At 42.8% G+C, this 27,964-nt stretch overlaps 1 protein-coding gene across 2 annotated transcripts; it reads left to right on the top strand.

Moving 5' to 3' along the window:
* Window positions 1–4,307: 4,307 nt before the first annotated feature.
* Window positions 4,308–11,338, top strand: LOC123731532 (V-set domain-containing T-cell activation inhibitor 1). 2 transcript variants are annotated; one of them, XM_045710590.1, is made up of 6 exons: window positions 4,308–4,541; window positions 7,308–7,628; window positions 7,704–7,976; window positions 8,136–8,456; window positions 8,541–8,618; window positions 9,813–11,338. In XM_045710590.1, the coding sequence occupies exons 1-6, from the start codon at window positions 4,454–4,456 to the stop codon at window positions 9,950–9,952; spliced, it is 1,221 nt and encodes a 406-aa protein (XP_045566546.1). In that variant the 5' UTR covers window positions 4,308–4,453; the 3' UTR covers window positions 9,953–11,338. The 2 variants fall into 2 exon arrangements, with proteins under 2 accessions (XP_045566546.1, XP_045566547.1); XM_045710591.1 differs by lacking the exon at window positions 8,541–8,618.
* Window positions 11,339–27,964: the final 16,626 nt, after the last annotated feature.

Genomic DNA, 27,964 nt, shown 5'->3' with positions numbered 1-27,964 from the left:
GGATAGAGATAATCAAGAAGGCCAAGAAATGGTCAGACATGGTACTTCCTGTATAGAATCTTCTCAGGTTTTGGCCTGCCAAATGAGTTCTGTTATACTCACAGACACCATTCAAACAGTTTTAGAAACTTTGGAGTGTTTTCTATCCAAGGCTAATAATTATATGCATATTCTAGTTTCTGGGCCGGAGTAATAATCAGATTAAATCGGGTACGTTTTTTATCCGGCCGTGAAAATACTGCCCCCTATCCATAACAGGTTAAGAAACCACATTCTTCTGTGGCAATTTCAGTACTTCAGCATAACATTTACTACAGGATTCCTTATGGTTCTATTTAAAGTCATGTTCTCAGAACATTAAGAAATCTTGCCATAAAAACTGAAAGAAAACATTAAACATTCAAAGAATGTTATTTAAAAACACATACATTCTGTTCTCAGCATCAACAAAACTCTTCTCTATCTTGTTAAGTGTGTTGGCTGCGCCCACTAATTGGCCACACCTGTTCTTAATGAGTGCTTGTTTCCTTTGAAATAGGGTCTGTTTGAATAGACTAAAATGAACAGCTTTGTATGAGTTAAAATAAAAACAGCATGGTAGCTCCATCCTGGTGGCTCAGTGGAATAATTCCATGGATAGAGAGCAGAAGATCATCAGGTTGAATCTCATTGATGCCATGCCACAATAAAAAAATCTGTGTGTTCGCATGATAAATGCATTTCCATGGGTCTTATCTTCAAATAACCTACTATTTCTGATCTCAGAATGTTAATAAAACTTTTAGGGAACCATAGAAAAGTTATCAGAATCTCCCTGGAAACTAAAAAAATGTTCCAAGAGCAGGCACATTTTTTACTTCCATTCTCAGAACCTGTCACGTCCTGACCAGTAAAAGGGGTTAATTGTCATTGTAGTTTGGTCAGGGCGTGGCAGGGGGTGTTTGTTTTGTGTGTTTCGGGGTTTTTGGTTTATGTTCTAGATTATCTATTTCTATGTTAGTTTTGTCAATGACCTCCAATTAGAGGTAGCTGGTTGTTGTTATCTCTGATTGGAGGCCATATTTAGTTGTGTGTTTTCACTTGTGTTTGTGGGTGGTTGTTTCCTGTATAGTCTGTGCACCTTACGGGACTGCCTAAGTATGACTCCCAATCAGCAACAACGATATACAACTGTTCCTGATTGAGAGCCATACCCGGCCAAAACAAAGAAATCCCAAACATAGAAACACGGACATAGAATGCCCACCCAAATCACACCCTGACCAAATCTAAATAGAGACATGAAAAGGCTCTCTCAGGTCAGGGCGTGACAACGTCGCACAAGGCAGATATTTTCTTTCTGTTGGTTGATTTGGTTATCTGTGAATGTTTGTCCTTATGTTTTGATATTGAGAAGAAAAGTACTGTCATAATAGCAGTGGATCATTCCACATTATACTGTGAACATTAAATACATTCACTTTACTAGTCTTTGTTTGCTTCTGCTTCATGTTGCCTGCTCAACCCCAAACCAAACCTCTTAGTTTTACACCTCTTAACATTTGGCTCAGTGAGTCAATAGCCAATAATGCCTGGTCTTTGGAAGCTGTTTCCTGAGGATGGCTCACCTCTCACAGTTCTAGGTGACTTTAACCTCCCCACGTCTACCTTTGACTCATTCCTCTCTGCCTCCTTCTTTCCACTCCTCTCCTCTTTTGACCTCACCCTCTCACCTTCCCCCCCTACTCACAACGCAGGCAATACGCTTGACCTCATCTTTACTAGATGCTGTTCTTCCACTAATCTCATTGCAACTCCCCTCCAAGTCTCCGACCACTACCTTGTATCCTTTTCCCTCTCGCTCTCCTCCAACACTTCTCACTCTGCCCCTACTCGGATGGTATTGCGCCGTCGCAACCTTCGCTCTCTCCCTCCCGCTACTCTCTCCTCTTCCATCCTATCATCTCTTCCCTCTGCTCAAACCTTCTCCAACCTATCTCCTGATTCTGCCTCCTCAACCCTCCTCTCCTCCCTTTCTGCATCCTTTGACTCTCTATGTCCCCTATCCTCCAGGCCGGCTCGGTCCTCCCCTCCTGCTCCGTGGCTCGACGACTCATTGCGAGCTCACAGAACAGTGCTCCGGGCAGCCGAGCGGAAATGGAGGAAAACTAGCCTCCCCTGCGGACCTGGCATCCTTTCACTCCCTCCTCTCTACATTTTCCTCTTCTGTTTCTGCTGCTAAAGCCACTTTCTACCACTCTAAATTCCAAGCATCTGCCTCTAACCCTAGGAAGCTCTTTGCCACCTTCTCCTCCCTCCTGAATCCTCCTCCCCCTCCCCCCTCTCTGCGGATGACTTCGTCAACCATTTTGAAAAGAAGGTCGACGACATCCGATCCTCGTTTGTTAAGTCAAACGACACCGCTGGTCCTGCTCACACTGCCCTACCCTGTGCTTTAACCTCTTTCTCCCCTCTCTCTCCAGATGAAATCTCGCGACTTGTGATGGCCGGCCGCCCAACAACCTGCCCGCTTGACCCTATCCCCTCCTCTCTTCTCCAGACCATTTCCGGAGACCTTCTCCCTTACCTCACCTCGCTCATCAACTCATCCTTGACCACTGGCTACGTCCCTTCCGTCTTCAAGAGAGTGAGAGTTGCACCCCTTCTGAAAAAAACCTACACTCGATTCCTCCGATGTCAACAACTACAGACCAGTATCCCTTCTTTCTTTTCTCTCCAAAACTCTTGAGCGTGCCGTCCTTGGCCAGCTCTCTTGCTATCTCTCTCAGAATGACCTTCTTGATCCAAATCAGTCAGGTTTCAAGACTGGTCATTCAACTGAGACTGCTCTTCTCTGTGTCACGGATGCTCTCCGCACTGCTAAAGCTAACTCTCTCTCCTCTGCTCTCATCCTTCTAGACCTATCTGCTGCCTTTGATACTGTGAACCACCAGATCCTCCTCTCCACCCTCTCCGAGTTGGGCATCTCCGGCGCGGCCCACGCTTGGATTGCGTCCTACCTGACAGGTCGCTCCTACCAGGTGGCGTGGCGAGAATCTGTCTCCGCACCACGTGCTCTCACCACTGGTGTCCCCCAGGGCTCTGTTCTAGGCCCTCTCCTATTCTCGCTATACACCAAGTCACTTGGCTCTGTCATATCCTCACATGGTCTCTCCTATCATTGCTACGCAGACGACACACAATTAATCTTCTCCTTTCCCCCTTCTGATAACCAGGTGGCGAATCGCATCTCTGCATGTCTGGCAGACATATCAGTGTGGATGACGGATCACCACCTCAAGCTGAACCTCGGCAAGACGGAGCTGCTTTTCCTCCCGGGGAAGGACTGCCCGTTCCATGATCTCGCTATCACGGTTGACAACTCCATTGTGTCCTCCTCCCAGAGTGCTAAGAACCTTGGCGTGACCCTGGACAACACCCTGTCGTTCTCCACTAACATCAAGGAGGTGACCCGATCCTGTAGGTTCATGCTCTACAACATTCGCAGAGTACGACCCTGCCTCACACAGGAAGCGGCGCAGGTCCTAATCCAGGCACTTGTCATCTCCCGTCTGGATTACTGCAACTCGCTGTTGGCTGGGCTCCCTGCCTGTGCCATTAAACCCCTACAACTCATCTAGAACGCCGCAGCCCGTCTGGTGTTCAACCTTCCCAAGTTCTCTCACGTCACCCCGCTCCTCCGCTCTCTCCACTGGCTTCCAGTTGAAGCTCGCATCCGCAACAAGACCATGGTGCTTGCCTACAGAGCCGTGAGGGGAACGGCACCTCCGTACCTTCAGGCTCTGATCAGTCCCTACACCCAAACGAGGGCACTGCGCTCATTTACCTCTGGCCTGCTGGCCCCCCTACCTCTGAGGAAGCACAGTTCCTGCTCAGCCCAGTCAAAACTGTTCGCTACTCTGGCACCCCTATGGTGGAACAAGCTCCCTCACGACGCCAGGACAGCGGAGTCAATCACCACCTTCCGGAGACACCTGAAACCCCACCTCTTTAAGGAATACCTAGGATAGGATAAAGTAATCCTTCTAATCCCCCCTAAAAGATTTAGATGCACTATTGTAAAGTGGTTGTTCCACTGGATATCATAAGGTGAATGCACCAATTTGTAAGTCGCTCTGGATAAGAGCGTCTGCTAAATGACGTAAATGTAAAATGCATGAATTGCTGTCATACCTTGTCCATAGACTATTTACAGGTTAAAGAATCCAATTTGTCATTTGGGTGAACTATCCCTTTAACTTGGTCTACCAATGGCACTGCTCTTGAAGAGTGAAACTAGGCTGACTCCTAAGGATTGTACATTCACATACCAGTCACATACTAACACAAAACCGGAATGGGCACTTTACTCTGACAAACTGGACTTGGTGAAGAGTGACAGCACAGCTACTAGATTCTGACAGAGAAGAGTTTGTATCCACGACGATAACACTGTGGTCTGGTCTCTGTGGAGATGGCCTGGGGACTGGTTTCCATGACATTAAGGGGTCTGATGTTGATGGTGATTCTGCTGTGGACTGTCACATCCACAGATGGGGGAGGTGAGTAACAACCATCATCATTCTGTCTTAGTTCGTCTGTCTTTACCTTCTGTCTGTCTCAAAATATTATATCCCAAAATAACTCCTACGTAGTCCTAGTCCCTAGACACACCTTAGGCTCTAGTGTAGTGTGAGCATTAAATAGGTGTAAGCAATGTGGTGAAACCTCTACCTAACCAGATTACAATAGCAGACTCCATATCATATGAAAAATACCATATAACTGAAACATGAATTACTGTAGATCATAAACATGGTCATTACAGAAGACTGACAAATTACTTCAACAGCAGACTTTTCCTGTTGTGCGTACTGATCTTTGGCCACTTCCACCCTAAGACAAAGTGTTAAAACCTCTTACAGCTCCTTAAGGATAGGGGCAGTATTGACAATTTCGGGAAAGATATGTGCCCATATTAAACTGCCTCCTACTCAAACTCAGAAGGTAGGATATGCATAGTATTAGTAGATTTGGATAGAAAACACTGAAGTTTCTAAAACCGTTTGAATGGTGTCTGTGAGTATAACAGAACTCATATGGCAAGCAAAAACCTGAGAGAAATCCTACCAGGAAGTGGAAATCTGGATGCATGGGCTCTCTAAGTCGTTTCCTATTGAATACACAGTGATGTAGTAATAATTGTGCACTTCCTACGGCTTCCACTAGATGTCAACAGTCTTTACAAAGTTGTTTGAGTCATCTACGATGAACAGAGACCGAATGAGAAGGAGGGGAGGTTGTTGAGGCAGGGGGTGACATCACTTCTTGGTGCGCGTTCACGAGGGTGGATCCTCCGTTCCAAAACGTTTTTCAAGCCCAGGAACCGTCCGGTTGAAATATTACTGAATCTTCACATTCTAAAGGCCCTAAAGATTGATGTTTTACAACGTTTGACATGTTTGAACGAACGTAAATACAACTTTTTTTAAACTTTTCGTCGTGACATTGTCCGCGCGCTTCCTACATTTGGAGTAGCTTACTTAACACGCGAACATCAAGGAGTTATTTGGACATAAATTATGGACTTTATCGAACAAAACAACATTTGTTGTGGACCTGGGATTCCTGGAAGTGCCTTCTGATGAAGATCAAAGGTAAGGGAATATTTGTAATGCAATTTATGATTTTAGATGACTCCAAGATGGCGGCTGTCTGTATAGCCTAGTGTATTTTTCTGAGCTCAGTACTCCGATTATTGCAAAGAGTGCTTTCCTCGTGAAGCTTTTATGAAATCTTTCATAGCGTTTGCATAAAAGAGATGTTCATCTATAATTCTTTGAATGACAGCTTAATTTTGTATCAACGTTTATGACAAGTATTTTTGTAAATTGTGGCGCAGATTCACCGGCAGTATTTGAGGGAAAATATTTTCTGAACGTCACGCGCCGATGTAAAATGCTGTTTTTATATATAAATATGAACTTTATCGAACAAAAAATGCATGTATTGTGTAACATGATGTCCTAGGAGTGTCATCTGATGAAGATCGTCAAAGGTTAGTGCTGCATTTAGCTGTGTTTTGGGTATTTGTGATGCATGCTAGTTGCTTGGAAATGGCTGTGTGGTTATTTTTGTCGATGTACTCTCCTAACATAATCTAATGTTTTGCTTTCGCTGTAAAGCCTTTTTGAAATCGGACAACGTGGTTCGATTCAGTAGAAGTGTATCTATAAAATGGTGTAAAATAGTCTTGTGTTTGAGAAATAGAAATTATTAGATTTGGTTTAGAATATGGCGCTCTGATTTTACACTGGCTGTTGATCCCGCTAATGGGATTGGAGCTGTAATAACACTGATTATACCAATTTGGACAGTAAACCCCCATTTTTACCCTCAGAACACCCTCAATTCATCAGGACATGGACTCTACAACGGGTCAAAAGCATTCCAAAGGGATGATGGCCCACGTTGACACCAATGCTTCCTACATTTCTGTCAAGTTGGCTGGATGTCCTTTGGGTGGTGAACCATTCTTGATACACACGGGAAACTGTTGAGCGTGAACAACCCAGCTGCGTTGCAGTTATTGACACAAACCGATGCGCCTGGAATATACTACCATAACCTGTTCAAAGGCACTTACATCTTTTGTCTTGCCCATTCACCCTCTGAATGTCACACATACATAATCCATTTATCAATTGTTTCAAGGCTAAAAAATCCTTCTTTAACCTTTCTCCTCCCCTTCATCTACATAGATTGAAGTGGATTTAACAAGTGACATCAATAAGTGATCAATAAGCCTTCATCAATAAGCTTTCACCTGTATTCACCTGGTCAGTCTATGGCATGGAAAGAGCAGGTGTCTTTAATGTTTTGTACACTCAGTGTGTATGAAGCATGTGAGCATGTGATTGACTATGAGGTCTCATCAACGTCTCTCTGTGATTGTTTGAACAACTATTGTAAGAATCAGTGATTAAACAACAGACAAGACAGGCTAAGATGGTTTAACAATGTAAATGATTACTGAATGGGCGTGTGGTGTTATTAGAAGCATGAAGGAAGTGTAGTCATTCAGGTCTGACTGGAGTCTTTACTTTAGATTGTGATTTTAGTTAGAGGTTAGGTGCTGTGGGTGTGGAGGGGGGCGGGTGGAGGACCGAGGAGGACCACAATGACAGATTAGACTCAGGTTAAAATTAATAATAATAACAGGTTACTCACTTTACCAAGGTATCTGACTATTGGGGAGTATAGGAGTCTGTATATGAATCCCTTCTGGTCCAGATGCTTATTTAACGTGTGTGTTTATTTACTTGCAGACGTCCATGTAACCTGTGTGTTCTCAGAGGATTGTGTCCTGCCCTGCAGCTTCCAGCCTGACAGTGAGGAAGTCATCCACTGGCTGAAACCAGAAGACAAGAACCTGAGCACCATCCACTCCTACTACTACAGTACAGATCAGCTCAAACAGCAGAGCCAGCCTTACAGAGGGAGAACAGCCCTGTTCAATGACCAGATCCCCAAAGGAAACGCTTCACTACTGCTGAGAGGGATCACACTCCAGGACCAGGGCAGATACAAGTGTTACACCAGCACTATTAAAGGCAACAAGGAGTCCTGCGTTAACATAGCAGTGGAGGGTACGGAATGTCTGTCTGTCTGTCTATGATGATCACTTCATGGCTGCTCCATGTGTAATGTCTACTTTGTTGCAGCTCCAGTCCGCTTGGTGGACATACAGTTATCAGATGACATCATCACCTGCAGTTCTACAGGTATCTACCCCGAGCCTAAACTCACCTGGTCCACTGACCCCCCCTCTGACCTTTCATTTGACCCTGGAACCATCCAGAACTCCACCAGCATCAAGGTGGATGACCGGGGCCTCTATGACATCACCAGCACAAAACAGTTTAGCAGAGACCGAACCAACATCTGTACCGTGACCTCTGGGACAGTAGAAAGGACAACAACCCTGAAACAGCAAGGTAATCAATTAATCAACCTATTAATCAATCAATTCATACATCAATGAATAAATTAATCAACTTTTTTTACTTTAAATTCTACAAAAACAAGGACAACATTGTGAGACAAAATACACAAAGTTTAAGCTAAAAAGGCACTTTCTCATGACATAATTTCAGATCCGTTCCAGGGTTCTCCAAGCAGTGAGGTGTCCATCCCCTGCAATGTATCTCAGTCTGACCTCATGACTTTTGACCTCACCTGGAGGTTCAACCAGATAGTCACCATCCTCACCTCCAGCTACACCAATGGCAGACCTCAGATGCAGGTTGACGACCAGTGGACGGAGCAGGTTCAGAGTTTGTCTGACTCTGGCAGCCTTCAGCTCCACAAGTTAACCATGGTCCACCAGGGGACCTACAGCTGTGAACTCTCTACTGCCAGAGACACACACCTGATCCTCACCTACCTGCAGATCACACCTGGTCAACAATCAAGAGGTAAAAGTTTCCTTTTACTGTTTCTCCTCACTGTAAGTCATAGGATCACATTCAACAAAAAAACTGCTCATCTTCATTTTCCAGGTAGAATTGCTGTTATAGTGGCATCAGCAGCAGCAGCAGCAGTGATTATAGCAGTAGTGATATGTTCCTTGCTGAAAGGTAAGTTACGAGGATGACATCATAATCTGTTGAACCATTTAAATACCGCCACGTCCTGGCCATAGAGCCATACGGTTCAATCACAGGTATAATAATAGCAGCAGCAGCGGTGATTGTAGCAGCAGTGATATATTACCTGCTGAGAGGTAAGTTATGATGATGACATCATAATCTGTTGAACCATTTCAACACCGCCACGTCCTGGCCATAGAGCCATACGAAACATACTTTACGTATTTCTTCACCTCCAAGACGTATGAAACCTACTAATGTGTAGTTACTTTAGACCGAAATGAAAGCAGCGAGGTTGGTCAGGGAGAGTGGGTGGGTGTAATCGGTGACCGTCTAGCAATCCAAAGCTTGCGTGTTCTAGATGGGTTGGGGACATTTGTAGCATTCTAGCTAACCCTTCCCCTACTCCTTATTCTAAACGTAACCAAATTTACTTCACTTCACTTAATCTTTATCGTTAGTTCACCTAACCACCAATGTAAATCCTTCCCATTATTCTCCTTGGTTGCAACAAGCAACCTGATCTCAGAGAAAGACGTATAATGATATATGTACTCCAAGATGTATGGTATTCTAAGTTAATGGTCCCAACCTTTTTCGGTTACAGTACTGACAGCTGAATTTTGCTCTGCCCGGAATAGCCCAAAAGTACCCCATCGTGCATTTTTCAGTAGGCCTATGGTCTCGTGGGTCTTCTCAAGTACCCCCTGTGGATAGGTGATGTACCCCAGGGGTCCTAGTACCACTGGTTTGGAACCACTAGTTGGGAACCACTTAAATTCGTATCATATTGTTCTGCCAGGGAAGACGTGTAATACTACACGTCCTCTAATTCATATAATATAGTGCGACTGCTATTCCATTCATAATGTAACTCAACGTAACATATCATACTAAATGGAGTGTCACAGATTTACTTACAGAATAATATGAATTGCCCTGAGATCACGTTGCAACTAAAGAGAGTAGTGTTACCATCTCAAGGTTTTCTGCCCAAATACAAAAGTAACACGACATCTAAAGAGATGAACACCATCTCACAACCTGAAGAGGGAGAGTCACTCTCTACCACAGGTAGACGTCCATGGAATATTCATGTCCTTATGGTTACATTTATTCATACTAGCTGTTTGTGTGTCTGAATCCTGCTAACTCACCCTAAACCCACCTATCCCCCTCCAGCAAATACAAATGGTCCAAATGAAAACGGTCATAGTGGAATACCACTTCAGAATGGAGAAGAAAGAGAGGAAGACATAGAAAGACAAGAACAAGGTCAAGGAGAAGAGGGATCAGCCACATCAACCATACTAATGCCTTGAATCAACATTAAGAAAACTTTCCATTAAACCACAAAACATTGGTAACGTTCAAGGAACGTTCAAAGAATGTTATTTAAAAACACATACATTCCGTTCTCTGCATCAACAAAACTCTCTGTCCTCCATCTTGTTAAGTGTGTTCAGGTGTGTTGGCTGCGCCCAATAATTGGCCACACCTGATCTTAATGAGTGCTTGTTTCCTTTGAAATAGGGTTTGTTTGAATGGACTAAAATGAACAGCTTTGAATGTGTTAAAAAAAACATATCATGGTAGCGCCATTGTAACGGTCATCGTACGTAGTGGACCAAGGCGCAGCGGGTTGAGTGCTCATAGTGACTTTTATTGAACACAAAATAAACAAAACAAGAAAACTATCGAAAGAACAGGATTGCAGCCTACACACACAGCTATGCAAACAACAACTTCCCACAAAGGGACAGGTGAAAACAGGGCTACTTAAGTATGACTCTCAATCAGCAACAACGATGTTCAGCTGTTCCTGATTGAGAGCCATACCAGGCCAACACAGAAATACACAACATAGAAAACCATAGAAATACAAAACAAGAACATTACCCAAAAACCCCGGAACACATAAATCAAACACCCCTCTTACATAAATACATATCCCATTAAACCCCGAACCACATAAACAAATACCCCCTGCCACGTCCTGACCAAACTACAATAACCAATAACCCCTTATACTGGTCAGGACGTGACAGCCATCCTGGTGGCTCAGTGGACTAATTCCATGGATAGAGAGTAGAAAAATATTGTTTTGAATCTCGCTGACAACACGCCACAATAAAAAATGTATGTGTTTGCATGATTAATGCCTAAGCAAATGAATGTCCATGTGTCCTATCTGTGCTTAGTGTTCACACTGACCACAGATACAAGCACATCTCTTCTTCTATAAAAAACAACAGTGGGTCAGTTACAAATATTTAATAAAATCACACCAGTAAATATGTACATATTGTCACGACACCAACGGATGGTGGCGCCCCTCCTCGCCCGGGCGGCGCTCGGCGCTCGGCGGTCGTCGTCGCTGGCCTACTAGCTGCCATCGATTCTCTGTTTCACTTTCTGTTGGTTAGGTCTAGGTTAGGCACGCACCTGTTTTGTATTAGTTGTTAGTGGGGGGGTATTTAGTCTAGCTGGGTAGGTTTGTGTTTTGTGCGTGATTGTTCTGTGTCAGGACTTATGTCGTTTGAGGAACGAGTGTTTCCCTCTGCCTGTGTTTTGTTTTGCAACAGAGGTTATTGTAGGCTGCGTCCCTGCTTAATGTTTGAGCTGGGGTTTTTGGAGCATTTGTTTGTATGCGCCCTGCCCTACCGTGTTCGTATGTTGTGGATGCTCATTAAAAGTGTATTCACGGATTTTCTGTCTCCTGCGCTTGACTCTGCCTCTCCTGCTTCCTTGAGCCAACCTTGACACATGTAATTTCTGAAGAACAGAGGAAGATTGCAGTGAGCCTCAAAAGAATCCGAAAAACAGCAGATTTGTGTTTTGAAATTCGGAGTAAAGCACCCGTCAAAGGATTCATCTCAGGGAAGACAACAGATGTTCGGGTTGAATACCTGAAGAAAATTCCTTGTGTCATTGGTGCCCGGCGTCTGACTCGCTGGGTGAATGGAGAGAAATTAGAAAGTCTGTCAGTCCTGTTCTTTTTTGATAAAGAGAAAATACAGTGCCTTCGGAAAGTATTCAGACCCCTTGACTTTTTCCACATTTTGTTACATTACAGCCTTATTCTAAAATGTATTAAATAGTTGTTTTTTTCTCATCAATCTACACACAATACCCCATAATGACAAAGCCAAAACATACTTTTTGCACATTAAAACAAAAAAGAAAAAGGAAATATCATATTTGCATAAGTATTCAGACCCTTTACTCAGAACTTTATTGAAGCTCCTTTGGCAGCGATTACAGCCTCGAATCTTCTTGGGTATGACGCTACAAGCTTGGTACACCTGTATTTGGGGAGTTTCTCCCATTCTTCTCTGCAGATCCTCTCAAGCTCTGTCAGGTTGGATGGGAAGCGTCGCTGCAAAGCTATTTTCAGAGATATTCGATCGGGTTCAAGTCCGGGCTCTGGCTGGGCAACTCAAGGACATTCAGAGACTTGTCTCGAAGCCACTCCTGCGTTGTCTTGGCTGTGTGCTTAGGGTTGTTGTCTTGTTGAAAGGTGAACCTTCACCACAATCTGAGGTTCTGAGCACTCTGGAGGAGGTTTTCATCAAGGATCTCTCTGTACTTTGCTCCGTTCTTCTTTCCCTCGATCTTGACTAGTTTCCCAGTCCCTGCTGCTGAAAAACATCGCCACAGCATGATGCTGCCACCACCATGCTTCACCGTAGGGATGGTGCCAGGTTTCCTCCAGATGTGACGCTTGGCACTCAGGCCGAAGAGTTCAATCTTGGTTTCATCTGACCAGAGAATCTTGTTTCTCATGGCCTGAGAGTCCTTTCGGTGCCTTTTGGACCAAACTCCAAGTGTGCTGTCATATGCCTTTTGCTGAGGAGTGGCTTCCCTCTGGCCACTCTACCATAAAGGCCTGATTGGTGGAGTGCTACAGAGATGGTTGTCCTTCATCTCCACAGAGGAAGTCTGGAGCTCTGTCAGAATGACCATTGGGTTCTTGGTTACCTCCCTGACCAAGGCCCTTCATCCCCGATTGCTCAGTTTGGCCGGGCGGTGTGGTGGCTAATTTCTGCATTACCAAATGAGGAGAGTTTCAAACTTCACACACCAGTCAGAGTTATACTTAAAACTACATCTTTAATAATTAAGATGCTTTTGCAAAAGCACTTGACTTTCAATGGTGCGCTATCTCTAATGAACCATTGAAAAGTGACTACACAAAAGTACAAAGATCTTTTATAGCCAAGATATACCCCTTTCAACGTACATGACGAACCACAGATACATAGAATGGGTCACAAGGTTAAGTTTTGTATTAAAGATATCTATAAAACATAGCAGACAGAAACTGCTGTATCAACAGTGTTCATTGTATAGACCAGTGTCTGGTCCTCCTACTCCAAACTGGAACCGTCTCTCCCTGGTACGGTATAGAACAGAACCATTATCTCATGTCCTCTGGAATGCTCTTTAGGCGTTATTATCAAAAGAGATCGTAAATCTCCTCTGTCAGTGCTATCTCATAGAGGCCCATCCTCAGTAAAACACACACACATATGTAGACAATGTTCCATTGTGTCCTCTTCCCTTTCTGATATTCTGCATAGCACCAGAGACATGTACAAGACAAGCCTGACCTCTCACCTCTCTGGGCCCCAAGTGACTGAGCCCCAGCTGAGGGAAAAGTGCAACTGAAAGACACCAGAGTCCAAAGAGATACATTCTAATGACAAGTATCTCACATAAGCATATTATGCAAATAAAACATCTTAATTATCTATGTTACCCAACTAATTCTGATTCATCCGCCACAGCGGGCAGCTGTCGGAAGAGTCTTGGTGGTTCCAAACTTCTTCCATGAAAAAATGATGGAGGCCACTGTGTTCTTGGGGATCTTCTATGCTGCAGAAGTGTTTTGGTACCTTTCGCCAGATCTGTGCCTCGACCCAATCCTCTCAGAGCTCTATGGACAATTCCTTCAACCTCATGGCTTGGTTTTTGCTCTGACATGCACTGTCAACTGTGGGACTTTATATAGACAGGTGTGTGCCTTTCCAAATCATGTCCAATCAATTGAATTTACCACAGGTGGACTCCAATCAAGTTCTAGAAACATCTCAAGGATGATAAATGGAAACAGGATGCACCTGAGCTCAATTTCGAGTCTCATTGCAAAGGTTCTGGATAATAATGTAAATAATGTATTTCTGTTTTATATTTTTTATATATTTGCTAAAACAAAAAAAACAGTTTTGGATTTGTCATTATGGGGTATTGTGTGTAGATTGATGAAGGGGGAAAACAATTTAATCAATTTTAGAATAAGACTGTAATGTAACAATGTGGAAAAAGTTGAGGGATCTAAATACTTTCCGAAATGCAACAATTTCCAAGATTTTACTGAGTTACAGTTCATATAAAGATATCAATCAATTTAAATCCATTCATTAGTCTCTAATCTATGGATTTCACATGACTGGGAATACAGATATGTATATGTTGGTCACAGATACCTTAAAAAAAGAAGGGGAGTGGATCATAAAACCAGTCATTATCTGGTGTGACCACCATTTGACTAATGTAGCACAACACAAATCCTTAACATAGACTTGATCATGCTGTTGATTGTGGCTTGTGGTATGTTGTCCCACTCCTCTTCAATGGCTGTGCGAAGTTTCTGGATATTGGTGGGAACTGGAACACGCTATCGTACACGTTGATCCAGAGCAGAGGTTCACAAACTTTTTATAGTCCCTTACGCCTTCAAACATCCAACCTCCAGCTGCACCAGGGTCAGTGCACTCTCACATGTTGTTTTTTGACATCATTGTAAGCCTGCCACACACACACTATACGATACATTTATTAAACATAAGAATGAGTGTGAGGTTTGTCATAATAACCCAGCTTGTGGGAAGTGACAGAGCTCTTATAGGACCAGGGCACAAATAATAATATATTAATAATCAATAATGTTTCTCTTTATTTAGCCATCTTACTTATAAAACCTTATTTGTTCTTGTGAATAACTCACCACAGGTTAACGAGAAGAGTGTGCTTGAAAGGATGCACATAACTGCAATGTTGGGTTGTATTGGAGAGAGTCTCCGTTTTAAGTCATTTTCCACACACAGTCTGTGCCTGTATTTAGTTTTCATGCTAGTGAGGGCCGAGAATCCACTCTCACATAGGTACATGGTAGCAAAGGGCATCAGTGTCTTAACAGCGTAATTTGCCAAGGCAAGAAACTCTAAGCGCAGCCCTATCCAGAAATCTGGCAGTGGCTTCTGATTAAATTCAATTTTCACAGAACCGCTTGTTGCATTTTCGATGAGGCTCTCTTGTTCAGATATCGGTAAGTGGACTGGAGGCAGGGCATGAAAGGGATTATGAATCCAGTTGTTTGAGGTGTCCGTTTTGGGAAAGTACCTGTGTAATAGTGCACCCAGCTCACTCAGGTGCTTCGCTATATCACATTTGACATTGTCCGTAAGCTTGAGTTCATTTGCACACAAAAAAATCACACAATGATGGAAAGACCTGTGTGTTGTCCTTGTTAATGCAGACAGAAAAGAGCTCCAACTTCTTAATCATAGCCTCAATTTTGTCCCGCACATTGAATATAGTTGTGGAGAGTCCCTGTAATCCTAGATTCAGATCATTCAGGTGAGAAAAAACATCACCCAGATGGGCCAGTCGTGTGAGAAACTCGTCATCATGCAAGAGGTCAACTCTGAAGGATCCTGGCGCACCAAAAAAAAGTGTCAAGGGAAACCAGTTTGGATTTGTCTTCACACCAATCACATCACATCAAGCCAAATGTCATTGAACATAACAAAGTTCAATTGTAGCTAGCTAGCTAAGAGCTGGACCTTTCCTAAATTAGTCATAGATGGAGATAGGGATTTGGACTTGTGGTTTTACTTAATACTCCATATTGGCCAATGATTGTAATGGCGATTCTGATCCAACCATAAATTCATATATTGTGCTTCTGGCCTGATGTAGTAGGCTAATGTTAACTAGCTGGCTCATCGTTGCCCATGAAAGGAAGTTAGGCTAGCGAGCTAGCATTTTAGTCAGGTAGCCTAGGACAACAAAAACTATAAGTATGTACTGTATGACAGAGTCATAGACTGTTTTGGCAACATGAAAGTGAGGAGGATGGCATTGGAGTTTCTCTACAAGTAGGGTGAGTCAACATGTTTTTTTTTAACTTGCAAACACACACACACACACACACACACACACACACACGAGAAATCAGTACAGTGGACAGCCATTTCATATTTAGCTTATGTTGATTGGGCTAAATTGTTTTTGGTGTCTTTTAGTTGTCACTGTATTAGACTAAGCAGAGGTGATTTGATGATGTTGAAGTTAAAATGGTGCTGGAATAGTGGAGGCAGCTCCTGTTGTCTTTGTCTGACTCTCCATGGTTCTAAATCAATAGTTGTTCAGTAGTCCGAAAATGTCTGTCACGCCCTGACCATAGAAAGCTGTTATTTTCTATGGTAGAGTAGGTCAGGGCGTGACAGGGGGGTGTTCTAGTTTAGTTTTTCTATGTTGTCGGGTTCTAGTTTTGTATTTCTATGTTGGGTTTTGTTTGGGATGATCTCCAATTAGAGGCAGCCGGTCCTCGTTGTCTCTAATTGGAGATCATACTTAAGTAGGGGTTTTTCCACCTGGGTTTGTGGGAGATTGTCTTTGAGTTAGTGTATGTTTCACCTCTGCGTCACGGTTTGTTGTTTTGTTATTCAGTTTATTTATATGGATTGCATAGTTTCACAGTGAAAATAAAATGTGGAATGACACACATGCTGCACTTTGGTCCGCTCCTTCCTACAACAACCGTGACAGAATCTCCCACCACCAAAGGACCAAGCAGCGTGTAATGGACCAGTGGACTTGGGAGGAGATACTGGACAGGAAAGGACCCTGGAGGCAGGCTGGGTAGTATCGACGTCCTAAAGAGGAGATTGAGACAGCGAAAGCGGAGCGGATATTTTACGAGGCATTATACCAACCACAAGGCAAGTGTGAGAGGCAGCCCGAAATGTCTTTTTGGGGGGGGGGCACACGGGGAGATTGGCAGAGTCAGTATGCTTTGTGAACTTCACCGGACGGAGGCTGCTCCGGTTTTGTAATAAAACAAAGATGTGGTTGAATTTATTTTGCCACAGTATCTTCTTATTGTCTCAGCATTAGGCATATAAACTCAGCAAAAAAAGAAACTTCCTTTTTTCAGGACCCTGTCTTTCAAAGATAATTCGTAAAAATACAAACAACTTCACAGATCTTCATTGTAAAGGGTTTAAACACCGTTTCACGTGCTTGTTCAATGAACCATAAACAATTAATGAACATGCACCTGTGAAACGGTCTTTAAGACACTTACAGCTTACAAACGGTAGGCAATTAAGGTCACAGTTATGAAAACTTAGGACACTAAAGAGGCCTTTCTACTGACTCTGAAAAACACCAAAAGAAAGATACCCAGGGTCCCTGCTTATCTGTGTGAACGTGCCTTAGGCATGCAGCAAGGAGGCATGAGGACTGCAGATGTGACCAGGGCAACAAATTACAATGTCCGTACTGTGAGACGCCTAAGACAGTGCTACAGGGTGACAGGATGGACAGCTGATCGTCCTCGCAGTGGCAGACCACGTGTAACAACACCTGCACAGGATCGATACATCCGAACATCACAGGTACAGGATGGCAACAACAACTGCCCGAGTTACACCAGGAACGCACAATCCCTCCATTAGTACTCAGACTGTCCGCAATAGGCTGAGAGAGGCTGGACTGAGGGCTTGTAGGTCTGTTGTAAGGCAGGTCCTCACAAGACATCACTGGTAACAACGTCGCATTTGGGCACATACACACCATTGCTGGACCAGACAGGTCTGGCAAAAAGTGCTCTTCACTGACGAGTCACGGTTTTGTCTCACCAGGGATGATGGTCGGATTTGCGCTTATCGTCGAAAGGAATGAGCGTTACACCGAGGCCTGTACTCTGGAGCTTGATTGATTTGGAGGTGGAGGGTCCGTCATGGTCTGGGGCGGTGTGTCACAGCATCATCGGACTGAGTTTGTTGTCATTGCAGGCAATCTCAATGCTGTGCGTTACAGGGAAGACATCCTCCTCCCTCATGTGGTACCCTTCCTGCAGGCTCATCCGGACATGACCCTCCAGCATGACAATGCCACCAGCCATTCTGCTCGTTCTGTGTGTGATTTCCTGCAAGACAGGAATGTCAGTGTTCTGCCATGGCCAGCGAAGAGCCCGGACCTCAATCCCATTGAGCACGTCTGGGACCTGTTGGATCGGAGGGTGAGGGCTAGGGCCTTTCCCCCCAGAAATGTCCGGGAACTTGCAGGTGCCTTGGTGGAAGAGTGAGGTATCATCTCGCAGCAAGAACTGGCAAATCTGGTGCAGTCCATGAGGAGACGCACTGCTTTACTTAATGCAGCTGGTGGCCACACCAGATACTGGCTTACTTTTACTTTTTTTCTGTTAGTCACATGTCTGTGCAACTTGTTCAGTTTATGTCTCAGTTGTTGAATCTTATGTTCGTGCAAATATTTAAACATGTTAAGTTTGCTGAAAATAAACGCAGTTGACAGTGAGAGGACGTTTCTTTTATAGCTGAGTTTATATCATGGTGGCAAGGTATTTGAACTACCAGGTTATATAGCAAACAATTATCACAACACAGGTTGTAATGTGTCTTTTCTTTCCTGCCTTGGCTTCCCCAGTGCTTTTACCCACGCGCCACTACTGCTCCAAGAAAGGTAAAAATATCACCTTTCTGGTAAAAATGCTTATAAATTGTGAGGTGTCGTAACAATTGAGGACACAAGCTCAAGTACACAGTACAGATATGATGAAAACATGAAATATTTTATATAAAATATTTCCTGTAAATAAAAAATATATATGAATAAAGGCTTGCAAATAACTTATATGCTTTCTAAATATAGTATAATCAAATTATAAAACCACTACCTATAAGACTTCGCCTTTCTTATACCTGTAAAATACATATTTGTATGTTTACTGTTAGAGAAAATGTGCATATCTTCTGCCCCCACCGCTGTGAGCGTCACACAGAGCTCTAGCTTGACTTCCGAACTCATTTAGAACTTGCCTTTCATCTCATATTACTCTTGTCCATCTATGACAAAGTGTTTTGTTGAAAATCTATTAATTATTTTAGATGTATGGCTATAAATCTAACTCTGAATGTGCTTTAGTGATCAAGCCACTCTCTACTGGTGCACTATGATGTAAGGATTGCAGGCATGTGCTTCGTCAGTGGCTGTGACTTAGGGTTTAATTAGGAGGTGATGGACAGTCTGAAGAGCGAATGAAATGATAGGAGGGGCATCCCAGTGTTGGGGTCATGAAAGTGGCTACACCAAATGTTTATGTATATAATAATTGATTATGCTTATGTTGTATTAATAGAAGGGGAAGGGCTATAAGACCCCTCCCCCTCCACATTTATAGGGTCCTAGACTACAGATTAACAATATAGATATGCATTATAAGGTTTAATATTGTTCCACAGTCTTTTCTAGTCTCTGCCTCTTATAAAGAAACGGTCTGAGAGATGTGTGAGTTATTGCAGTCAAAACAGGGTGTCTGTGAGAAAGCGCCTCAAGGCTAAAAGAGATTCATAGACACAGAACCCTGCAGGGGAGTGAAAGAGATAAGAGACTAGTCAGACATACCTCTATAAATCAACTTGGGGATTGGACATTTACTGCTGAGCCTTTAGATAACACTGAAACTATTGTTTGTATAGCTGTGTATGCATGGGCTTGGTCTCATGAGTAGAAGGTAATGACATATGTAGGGACATCATTAGGGCTGGACTTCGGGCTTAACCTGTTATGGCTAGGGGGCAGTATTTTCACGGCCGGATAAAAAACGTACCCGATTTAATCTGATTATTACTCCTGCCCAGAAACTAGAATATGCATATAATTATTAGCTTTGGATAGAAAACACTCCAAAGTTTCTAAAACTGTTTGAATGGTGTCTGTGAGTATAACAGAACTCATTTGGCAGGCCAAAACCTGAGAAGATTCCATGCAGGAAGTGCCCTGTCTGACCATTTCTTGCCCTTCTTGATTATCTCTATCCAATACAGGGGATCTCTGCTGTTACGTGACACTTCCTACGGCTCCCATGGGCTCTCAGAAGGCGGCAAAAAGCTGAATCGTGGCTTTGCAGGCTCTGGCTGAAAAAAAGTAGCGCGTTTGGATAGTGGCTAGTCACAGTACTGTGAGACTCAGGCTCGTGCACGAGTTGACTCCATGTTTTATCTTTGAACGAAAACCACCACTCCCGGTCGGAATATTATCGCTTTTTTACGAGAAAAATGGCATAAAAATTGATTTTAAACAGCGGTTGACATGCTTCGACGTACGGTAATGGAATATTTAGAATTTTTTTGTCACGAAATGCGTCGTGCGCGTGACCCTTCGTCACCCTTGGATAGTGTCTTGAACGCACGAACAAAACGCCGCTATTTGGATATAACAATGGATTATTTTGAACCAAACCAACATTTGTTATTGAAGTAGCAGTCCTGGGAGTGCATTCTGACGAAGAACACCAAAGGTAATCAAACTTTTCTAATAGTAAATCGGAGTTTGGTGAAGGCTAAACTTGGTGGGTGTCTAAATAGCTAGCCCTGTGATGCCGGGCTATGTACTCAGAATATTGAAAAATGTGCTTTCACCGAAAAGCTATTTTAAAATCGGACACCTCGATTGCACAAAGGAGTTCTGTATCTATAATTCTTAAAATAATTGTTATGTTTTTTGTGAACGTTTATCGTGAGTAATTTAGTAAATTCACTGGAAGTGTTCAGTGGGAATGCTAGTTCTGAACGTCACATGCTAATGTAAGAAGCTGGTTTTGGATATAAATATGAACTTGATTGAACAAAACATGCATGTATTGTATAACATAATGTCCTAGGGTTGTCATCTGATGAAGATCATCAAAGGTTAGTGCTGCATTTAGCTGTGGTTTTGTTTTTTGTGACATTATATGCTAGCTTGAAAAATGGGTGTCTGATTATTTCTGGCTGGGTACTCTGCTGACATAATCTAATGTTTTGCTTTCGCTGTAAAGCCTTTTTGAAATCGGACAGTGTGGTTAGGTAAAGGAGAGTCTTGTCTTTTAAAATGCTGTAAAATAGTCATATGTTTGAAAAATTGAAGTTTTTGTATTTTTGAGGAATTTGTAATTTGCGCCACGCCTATCATTGGATATTGGAGCAGGTGTTCCGCTAGCGGAACGTCTAGATGTAAGAGGTTAATAAAATAACTTGGAACCTTTCCTATTTTGCAGAACTCAGGAGAGACATCAGTTGTATGTGTGATGTTTGATCTTTGACTTCTGTCTACAGCCGTATTTCTATTAACTTCTCTAGGGCCAGTGGGACGTTATTCAAATACCTTAGAAATGCTATTACTTCAATTTCTCAAACATATGACTATTTTACACCATTTTAAAGACAAGACTCTCGTTAATCTAACCACACTGTCCGATTTCAAAAAGGCTTTACAACGAAAGCAAAACATTAGATTATGTCAGCAGAGTACCCAGCCAGAAATAATCAGACACCCATTTTTCAAGCTAGCATATAATGTCACATAAACCCAAACCACAGCTAAATGCAGCACTAACCTTTGATGATCTTCATCAGATGACACACCTAGGACAGTATGTTATACAATACATGCATGTTTTGTTCAATCAAGTTCATATTTATATCAAAAACCAGCTTTTTACATTAGCATGTGACGTTCAGAACTAGCATACCGCAAACTTCCGGTGAATTTACTAAATTACTCACGATAAACGTTCACAAAAAACAACAATTATTTTAAGAATCATAGATACAGAACTCCTCTATGCACTCGCTATGTCCGATTTTAAAATAGCTCTTCGGTGAAAGCACATTTTGCAATATTCTGAGTACATAGCCCGGCATCACAGGGCTAGCTATTTAGACACCCACCAAGTTTAGCACTCACCAAAGTCAGATTTACTATAAGAAAAATGTTATTACCTTTGCTGTTCTTCGTCAGAATGCACTCCCAGGACTTCTACTTCAATAACAAATGTTGGTTTGGTTCAAAAGAATCCATAGTTATGTTCAAATATCCTCTGTTTTGTTCGTGCGTTCAAGACACTATCCGAAGTGTAAAGAAGGGTGACGCGCACGACGCGTTTCGTGACAAAAAAATTCTAAATATTCCATTACCGTACTTCGAAGCATGTCAACCGCTGTTTAAAATCAATTTTTATGCCATTTTTCTCGTTAAAAAACGATAATATTCCGACCGGGAAAGCGTGTTTACATTCAAAGAGAGAGAAAATAAAAACATGGGATCCCCTCGTGCACAAGCCTCAGTCTGATGGTCCTCTGATAAACTTTAGCGCCTTGGTAAGTGGTCTTTCAGCCAGCGGCTGGAATTACATCATTCAGCTTTTTCCCGGGTTCTGAGAGCCTATGGGAGCCGTAGGAAGTGTCACGTTACAGCAAAGATCCTAAATTTTCAATACACAGAGCCAAGAAGCCCAAGGAATGGTCAGAGAGGGTACTTCCTGTACAGAATCTTCTCAGGTTTTTGCCTGCCATATGAGTTCTGTTATACTCACAGACACCATTCAAACAGTTTTAGAAACTTTAGGGTGTTTTCTATCCAAAGCCAATAATTATATGCATATTCTAGTTTCTGGGCAGTAGTAATAACCAGATTAAATCGGGTACGTTTTTTATCCGGCCGTGTAAATACTGCCCCCTAGCCCTAACAGGTTAAAATTGTTATGATTTATAAGTGCACATTGAGTATTCCTTATTTGTTAAGTAAATAACGGAGCCCAGAAAAACGGAACCAACACCAGCTTCAAATGGTTTCAGATTTCACATCCTACGTCACACAGGGGGACAAAAATATAAATGCAACATGCAACAATTTCAAAGATTTTACTGAGTTACAGTTCATATAAAGAAATCAGTCAATTGAAATCAATTCATTAGGCCCCTAAGTGGCGCAGTGGTCTAAGGCAGTGCATCTCAGTGCTTGAGGCGGCGTCACTACAGACATCCTGGTTCGAATCCAGGCTGTACCACAACCAGCAGAGATTGGGAGTATAAAATGGTAGGAGGGACAAGTGGTTTCAGATTTCACATCCAATGTCACACAGGGGACTTTACATCTCAGAGGTTTTAAGGCAAAGAGGGATCAGCCACATCAACCATTGTAATACCTCAGAATCAAGGAGAGGACATTGACCCAGGGGATGACAAAGAGGAAATGTGACAATTGGATAATTCTCCAGTTGCAAATAAGCAATGATGACAATTTCACCTACAAAAGGCAATGGCTAGGGGTTGTTTCTGGACCAGCCCCATCTTTGACACCAAAAAACACTTTGTTTTGCAAATAAAATGTTATTTTACCAATGTCTGTCTCCTGTATTCAGTATCGTTACTATTCAGTGACAGTATATTATCCCCTGCCTTGTCTCATTCACCATCATTGTATCGTGGAGAGGCCTGTCAGCCTCAACACACACTGAATGGACAGGACAGGACCTGTTTCATTATCAGAAGTAACTTGCTGGCATGTTAATCAATCATTTACAATACATTATTAAGTTGATTGATTGTGGGACATGGTTTTTTACGTTTTAGTTTAATTTATTGTGTGGGTGTGCTCACATTCGTGCATGTGTGCGTGGGTGTGTGCGCATGTAGTTTGCTATGAGAAGAAAGGAGAAGGAGAAAGGAGAAGAAAGTAGCTACACTGTGATACCAAGTTTATTTACTGTAGCATCACACCCACACTTTGATGAATGCACACTGTCTTTAACATCATCCCTCTGGAACTCCCAGACAGCCTCTCTCTGAAGAAGACAACAAGCAAGAGACAGTCAGAGAGAGAGAGAGAGAGAGTAGAACAAGAATTGAGAGACAGTAAGAGAGAGAGGGAGTAAAACAGCAAGTGATAATGAGATGGCAGGTCAGAGACTGGAGAGGATAAGGTGAGAGGCTGGATGCTGAGGCACAGGTTGGATTCTCATCACAGAATAACGACACAGTCTCGGGTCAGTAACCATGGCAACGGCGTTGGTAGGTCTGGTAGTCTCCTTGGTAACTCTGATGTGGACTGTCACACCTACCGAGGGCAGAAGTGAGTAACAACTATTTTATTACAGGGATTAATGCAGTATAATCTAGTTTAATCTAACTAGCAATGTGCCAGAATCCCAGTACATTAGGTAGATAGTGTTTTATGATTATGAACAGTACTAGCTACAGTATTTTCTGATCACAAACACATTTTTAGCTTAGATCTCGAATAGGTCTTTCTTTCAGTAAATGTATGTAGCCATTGTCAAAATGCTACATAAATGACTGTATATGTGGATGTATTTTATTATCTTTGTTTGGTTGTGAACTTTTTATAGATTTGTAATCACATACAGTCAGTTCTTGACCAGGAGTTAGAAATGCGGCTTGGAGGAAAAACTGGTAAAAAAAAAGCTTACATAATAAGCTTCACAATTTAATTAGCAAACCTAAAATTTAGATCAGTCCAAAATCTGCTGTGTATGTGTAAGTTCGTGTGTGCTGGAGGTGAGCGAAAGCTTGGGAGAGAGGGGGGAGTGTGGCGGGGGTACCTGTCCAGACGATGGGGGGGACAGATCTCCAGGTGGAATCCAAGCAGCAGTGCAGCAGGCTACTGATTCCCGCTAGTTGGGGGGGGGGCAGATCTCCAGGTGGAATCCAAGCAGCAGTGCAGCAGGCTACTGGAGTAGGTATCACACGCTTGGGAGAGAGGGGGGAGTGTGGCGGGGGTACCTGTCCAGACGATGGGGGGGGACAGATCTCCAGGTGGAATCCAAGCAGCAGTGCAGCAGGCTACTGGAGTAGGTATCACACGCTTGGGAGAGAGGGGGGAGTGTGGCGGGGTACCTGTCACATGGGCGATCAGCAGGCTACTGGAGTAGGGAGTTGCTACCTGTCCAGACGATGGGGGGGGACAGATCTCCAGGTGGAATCCAAGCAGCAGTGCAGCAGGCTACTGGAGTAGGTATCACACGCTTGGGAGGAGCTTTTTCGGGAGGCAGATTCCTTGTAGAAAATCTTCACTAGCTAGCAAGTCTCTGTCCACCATTTTTGTTTTCACATGCAAAAGGAGGTCGTTAGCTAGCTATATATCTCTTCAGTTTCGACGACTGGTCATTTACGACACCCAAAGTTGTCCTGTGGCTGCTGTATTTTGGAGATTGCGAGGAGGATATCTCCTGATGTGATCAAAGCAACAATATTGTTTCTTATTGAGGTAATTTACAATTGAAGTGTCCTGGCTGCATATCAGTTCAAAATAGAGATGAATCCAGGGGTACTGTATTGTAATGACCTCTGCACAGAGGGGGCTTCAAAGGCCCCTGCATTTGAGTGGAGGAAGCTGTGAAACTCTCCTGCCATTGTTGGGATTTGTCACCTCTCACATCACACCTCAGTGCTAATTGAAGTCGCAGCCGTATCTGTTCTGTCCTAGCAAGCTTGGTAGCCTTAACTTAGCATTAACTTAAAATATACAATTGTAATTTATTTTTGATCTCGAGGTGAAAATGTACCTTTTTCACTGTGGATATTTTAACGCTGTTAGATCTTGCACCAGGCAAATATATTTTTCCTATTTTAAGCAAGACCCCTCTTTTACGCTACTACTACTCTCTGTTCATCATATATGCATAGTCACTTTAACCATAACATTTGGATCGGTGAGTAGGCCTAATCAATAATGCCTGGTCTCCAAGGCAACACTGCACCAGTCTTTGAAAGCTGTCTGGTGCATTACATAGCCCAAATGACATTCAGAGGTAATTCTAGTGTGCGCATGCACGCTCATGCGTTCACCAGTATGTGTGTTGTGTGTGTGTGTGTGTGTGTGGGGGGGGGTGTATCAGAGGCCATTGAGCCCCTACAGCATTCTGTGTTGTGATGACAAACTGAAAGGCTATCACAGGACTCAACACACTCACACTGACATTCCAACCAACACACTCACACACACACACGCTCACATCCAATCATCACATACGCTGCTGCTACTCCTGAGGCCAAGTAACCTTTCCCCTATACATATCTACCCCTACCACTGCAGTATCCCTGCACATTGTAAATATGGTATTGGAACTGATCCTGTATATAGCTTACTTACTTTCTCGTGTTCTCCTGATTTCTAGTGTGTTGTTGTTCTACTTTACTTAAGTTTATAGTACTATAGTGTATAGTGTCTATTGATATTGATTACTTTATTAGTGGGAAAACAGCTTGCAAGAAGGCATTTCAGTGTACTTGAAACTTGATATGTAGAAACAGTGCCAGGGAAATTAACTTCTCTAGGGTAGGGGGCAGTATTTTCACGGCCGGATGAAAAACATACCCAAATTAAATGGCCTACTACTCGGGCCCAGGAACTAGAATATGCATATTATTAGTAGATTTGGATAGAAACCACTCTGAAGGTTCTAAAACTGTTTGAATGATGTCTGTGAGTATAACAGAACCCATATGGCAGGCAAAAACCTGAGAAAAATCCAACCAGGAAGTGGGAAATCTGGTGCTTGTAGTCTTTTCAAGTCATTGCCAATCTAACACACAGTGACTTAGGGTTCATTTTGCACTTCCTAAGGCTTCCACTAGATGTCAACAGTCTTTAGAACCTAGTTTCAGGCTTTTGCAGTGAACAGAGAGCGAACAAGAAGGCCGGGAAGTTGGTGACTCAGAAAATGACATTGGCGCAAATACACGTGAGGAGGTAGCTGTGTTCCAAAACGTTTTTCAAGACATTGAAATCGTCCGGTTGGAATGTTATTAAAGTTTTATGTTAAAAAGGCCCTAAAGATTGATGCTATACAATGTTTGACATGTTTCAACGAACGTAAATATAACTTTTTTTAAACTTTTCGTCGGGAAATTTTGGGCGCACTTCCTACATTTGGAGTAGCTTACTGAACGCGCAAACAACAACGAGGTATTTGGACATAAATATGTCCCTGTCTTAGTCGAGAACAGGTCTATTTCTGTGGCTCTACGGGTTTCATGCCCTAATATGAAACCAAACTAAACTTAGCGCAAGGCAATAAGATAACGGTGGCTAAATGCCAGAGGGGATTAGTCATCAAGAGGAGTTACTATGATTGTGACATAAGGAGGAATAATGTGTAAAACGTGTGTGCCAAGACTGGAAAGGGAGTTGTATTCATGAACCAGCTCGGCTTTTGTTAAGCTGTAATAAAAGTCTATTGGAACTCACAAGCTCCGGTATTTGTGAAATATGATTGACCAAATATTTCCATGACAAGAACCATAGAAAAACATTTGCAGATTCCTCCTGCAACCTAAAAATGTACATTCCCAGAACAGGAAAAATGTTCACTTCCATTCTCAGAACATTTAGAAACGTTCAGTTTTAACGGTCAGGAAACGTATGGCATTGTTACCAGAACCAATGGGAAACCAAAAAAACGTACGTTCCCACAACTTCCAAGGAACCAAATGTGCTAGCTGGGCTAACAGCCATAGCAGCAATACTGTAGCAGTGCCTCAGAATCAAGACATGGTTGACCTAGAGGTGAAAATGGGCCTATTCAAAGTGGACATTCAAGTGCTTCTTATGCTAAGCAAGACTATTTGACCAAAACATTCCCCTCGTCTGTAGTTACCAGTTAAATAACATGTTACTACTGTATAGGTACTGTGATTCTATTATTTCTGTTGGTCCATTTAGTTATCTGTGAATGTTTGTTGTCCTTACGTTTTGATATTGAGAAGAAAAGTACTGCCATAATAGCACTGGATCATTCCACATTATACTGTGAACATTAAATACATTCACTTTACTAGTCTTTGTTTGCTTCTGCTTCATGTTGCCTGCTCAACCCCAAACCAAACCTCTGTTTTACACCTCATAACATTTGGATCAGTGAGTCAATAATAGTCAATAATGCCTGGTCTCCAAGGCAACACTGCACAAGTCTTTGAAAGCTGTCTGGTGCATTAGTCTGAATGACATTCAGTGGACATTATAGGGCATGTGTGTGTGTGTGTTCGCCTGTGTGTGTGTGCACGTTCGCCTGTGTGTGTGTGTGTTTACCTGTGTGTGTGTGTGTTTGTGGCCAGAGAACAGACTAAGAGGTCTGGACTTCGATAACAGGTCAGGTCATTCGTCCCATAAAACACTGGGTTGCTGGTTCAAACTCTGCTGTTCCCACTATGTCACTACAGATAAAATCCCAAACACACTGA

This window comes from Salmo salar, chromosome ssa29 (genome assembly GCF_905237065.1).
Source record: "Salmo salar chromosome ssa29, Ssal_v3.1, whole genome shotgun sequence".
Taxonomy (NCBI): domain Eukaryota; kingdom Metazoa; phylum Chordata; class Actinopteri; order Salmoniformes; family Salmonidae; genus Salmo; species Salmo salar.
Note: the sequence above shows the minus strand (reverse complement) of the source record. Positions and strands in the feature narration are given on the sequence as shown.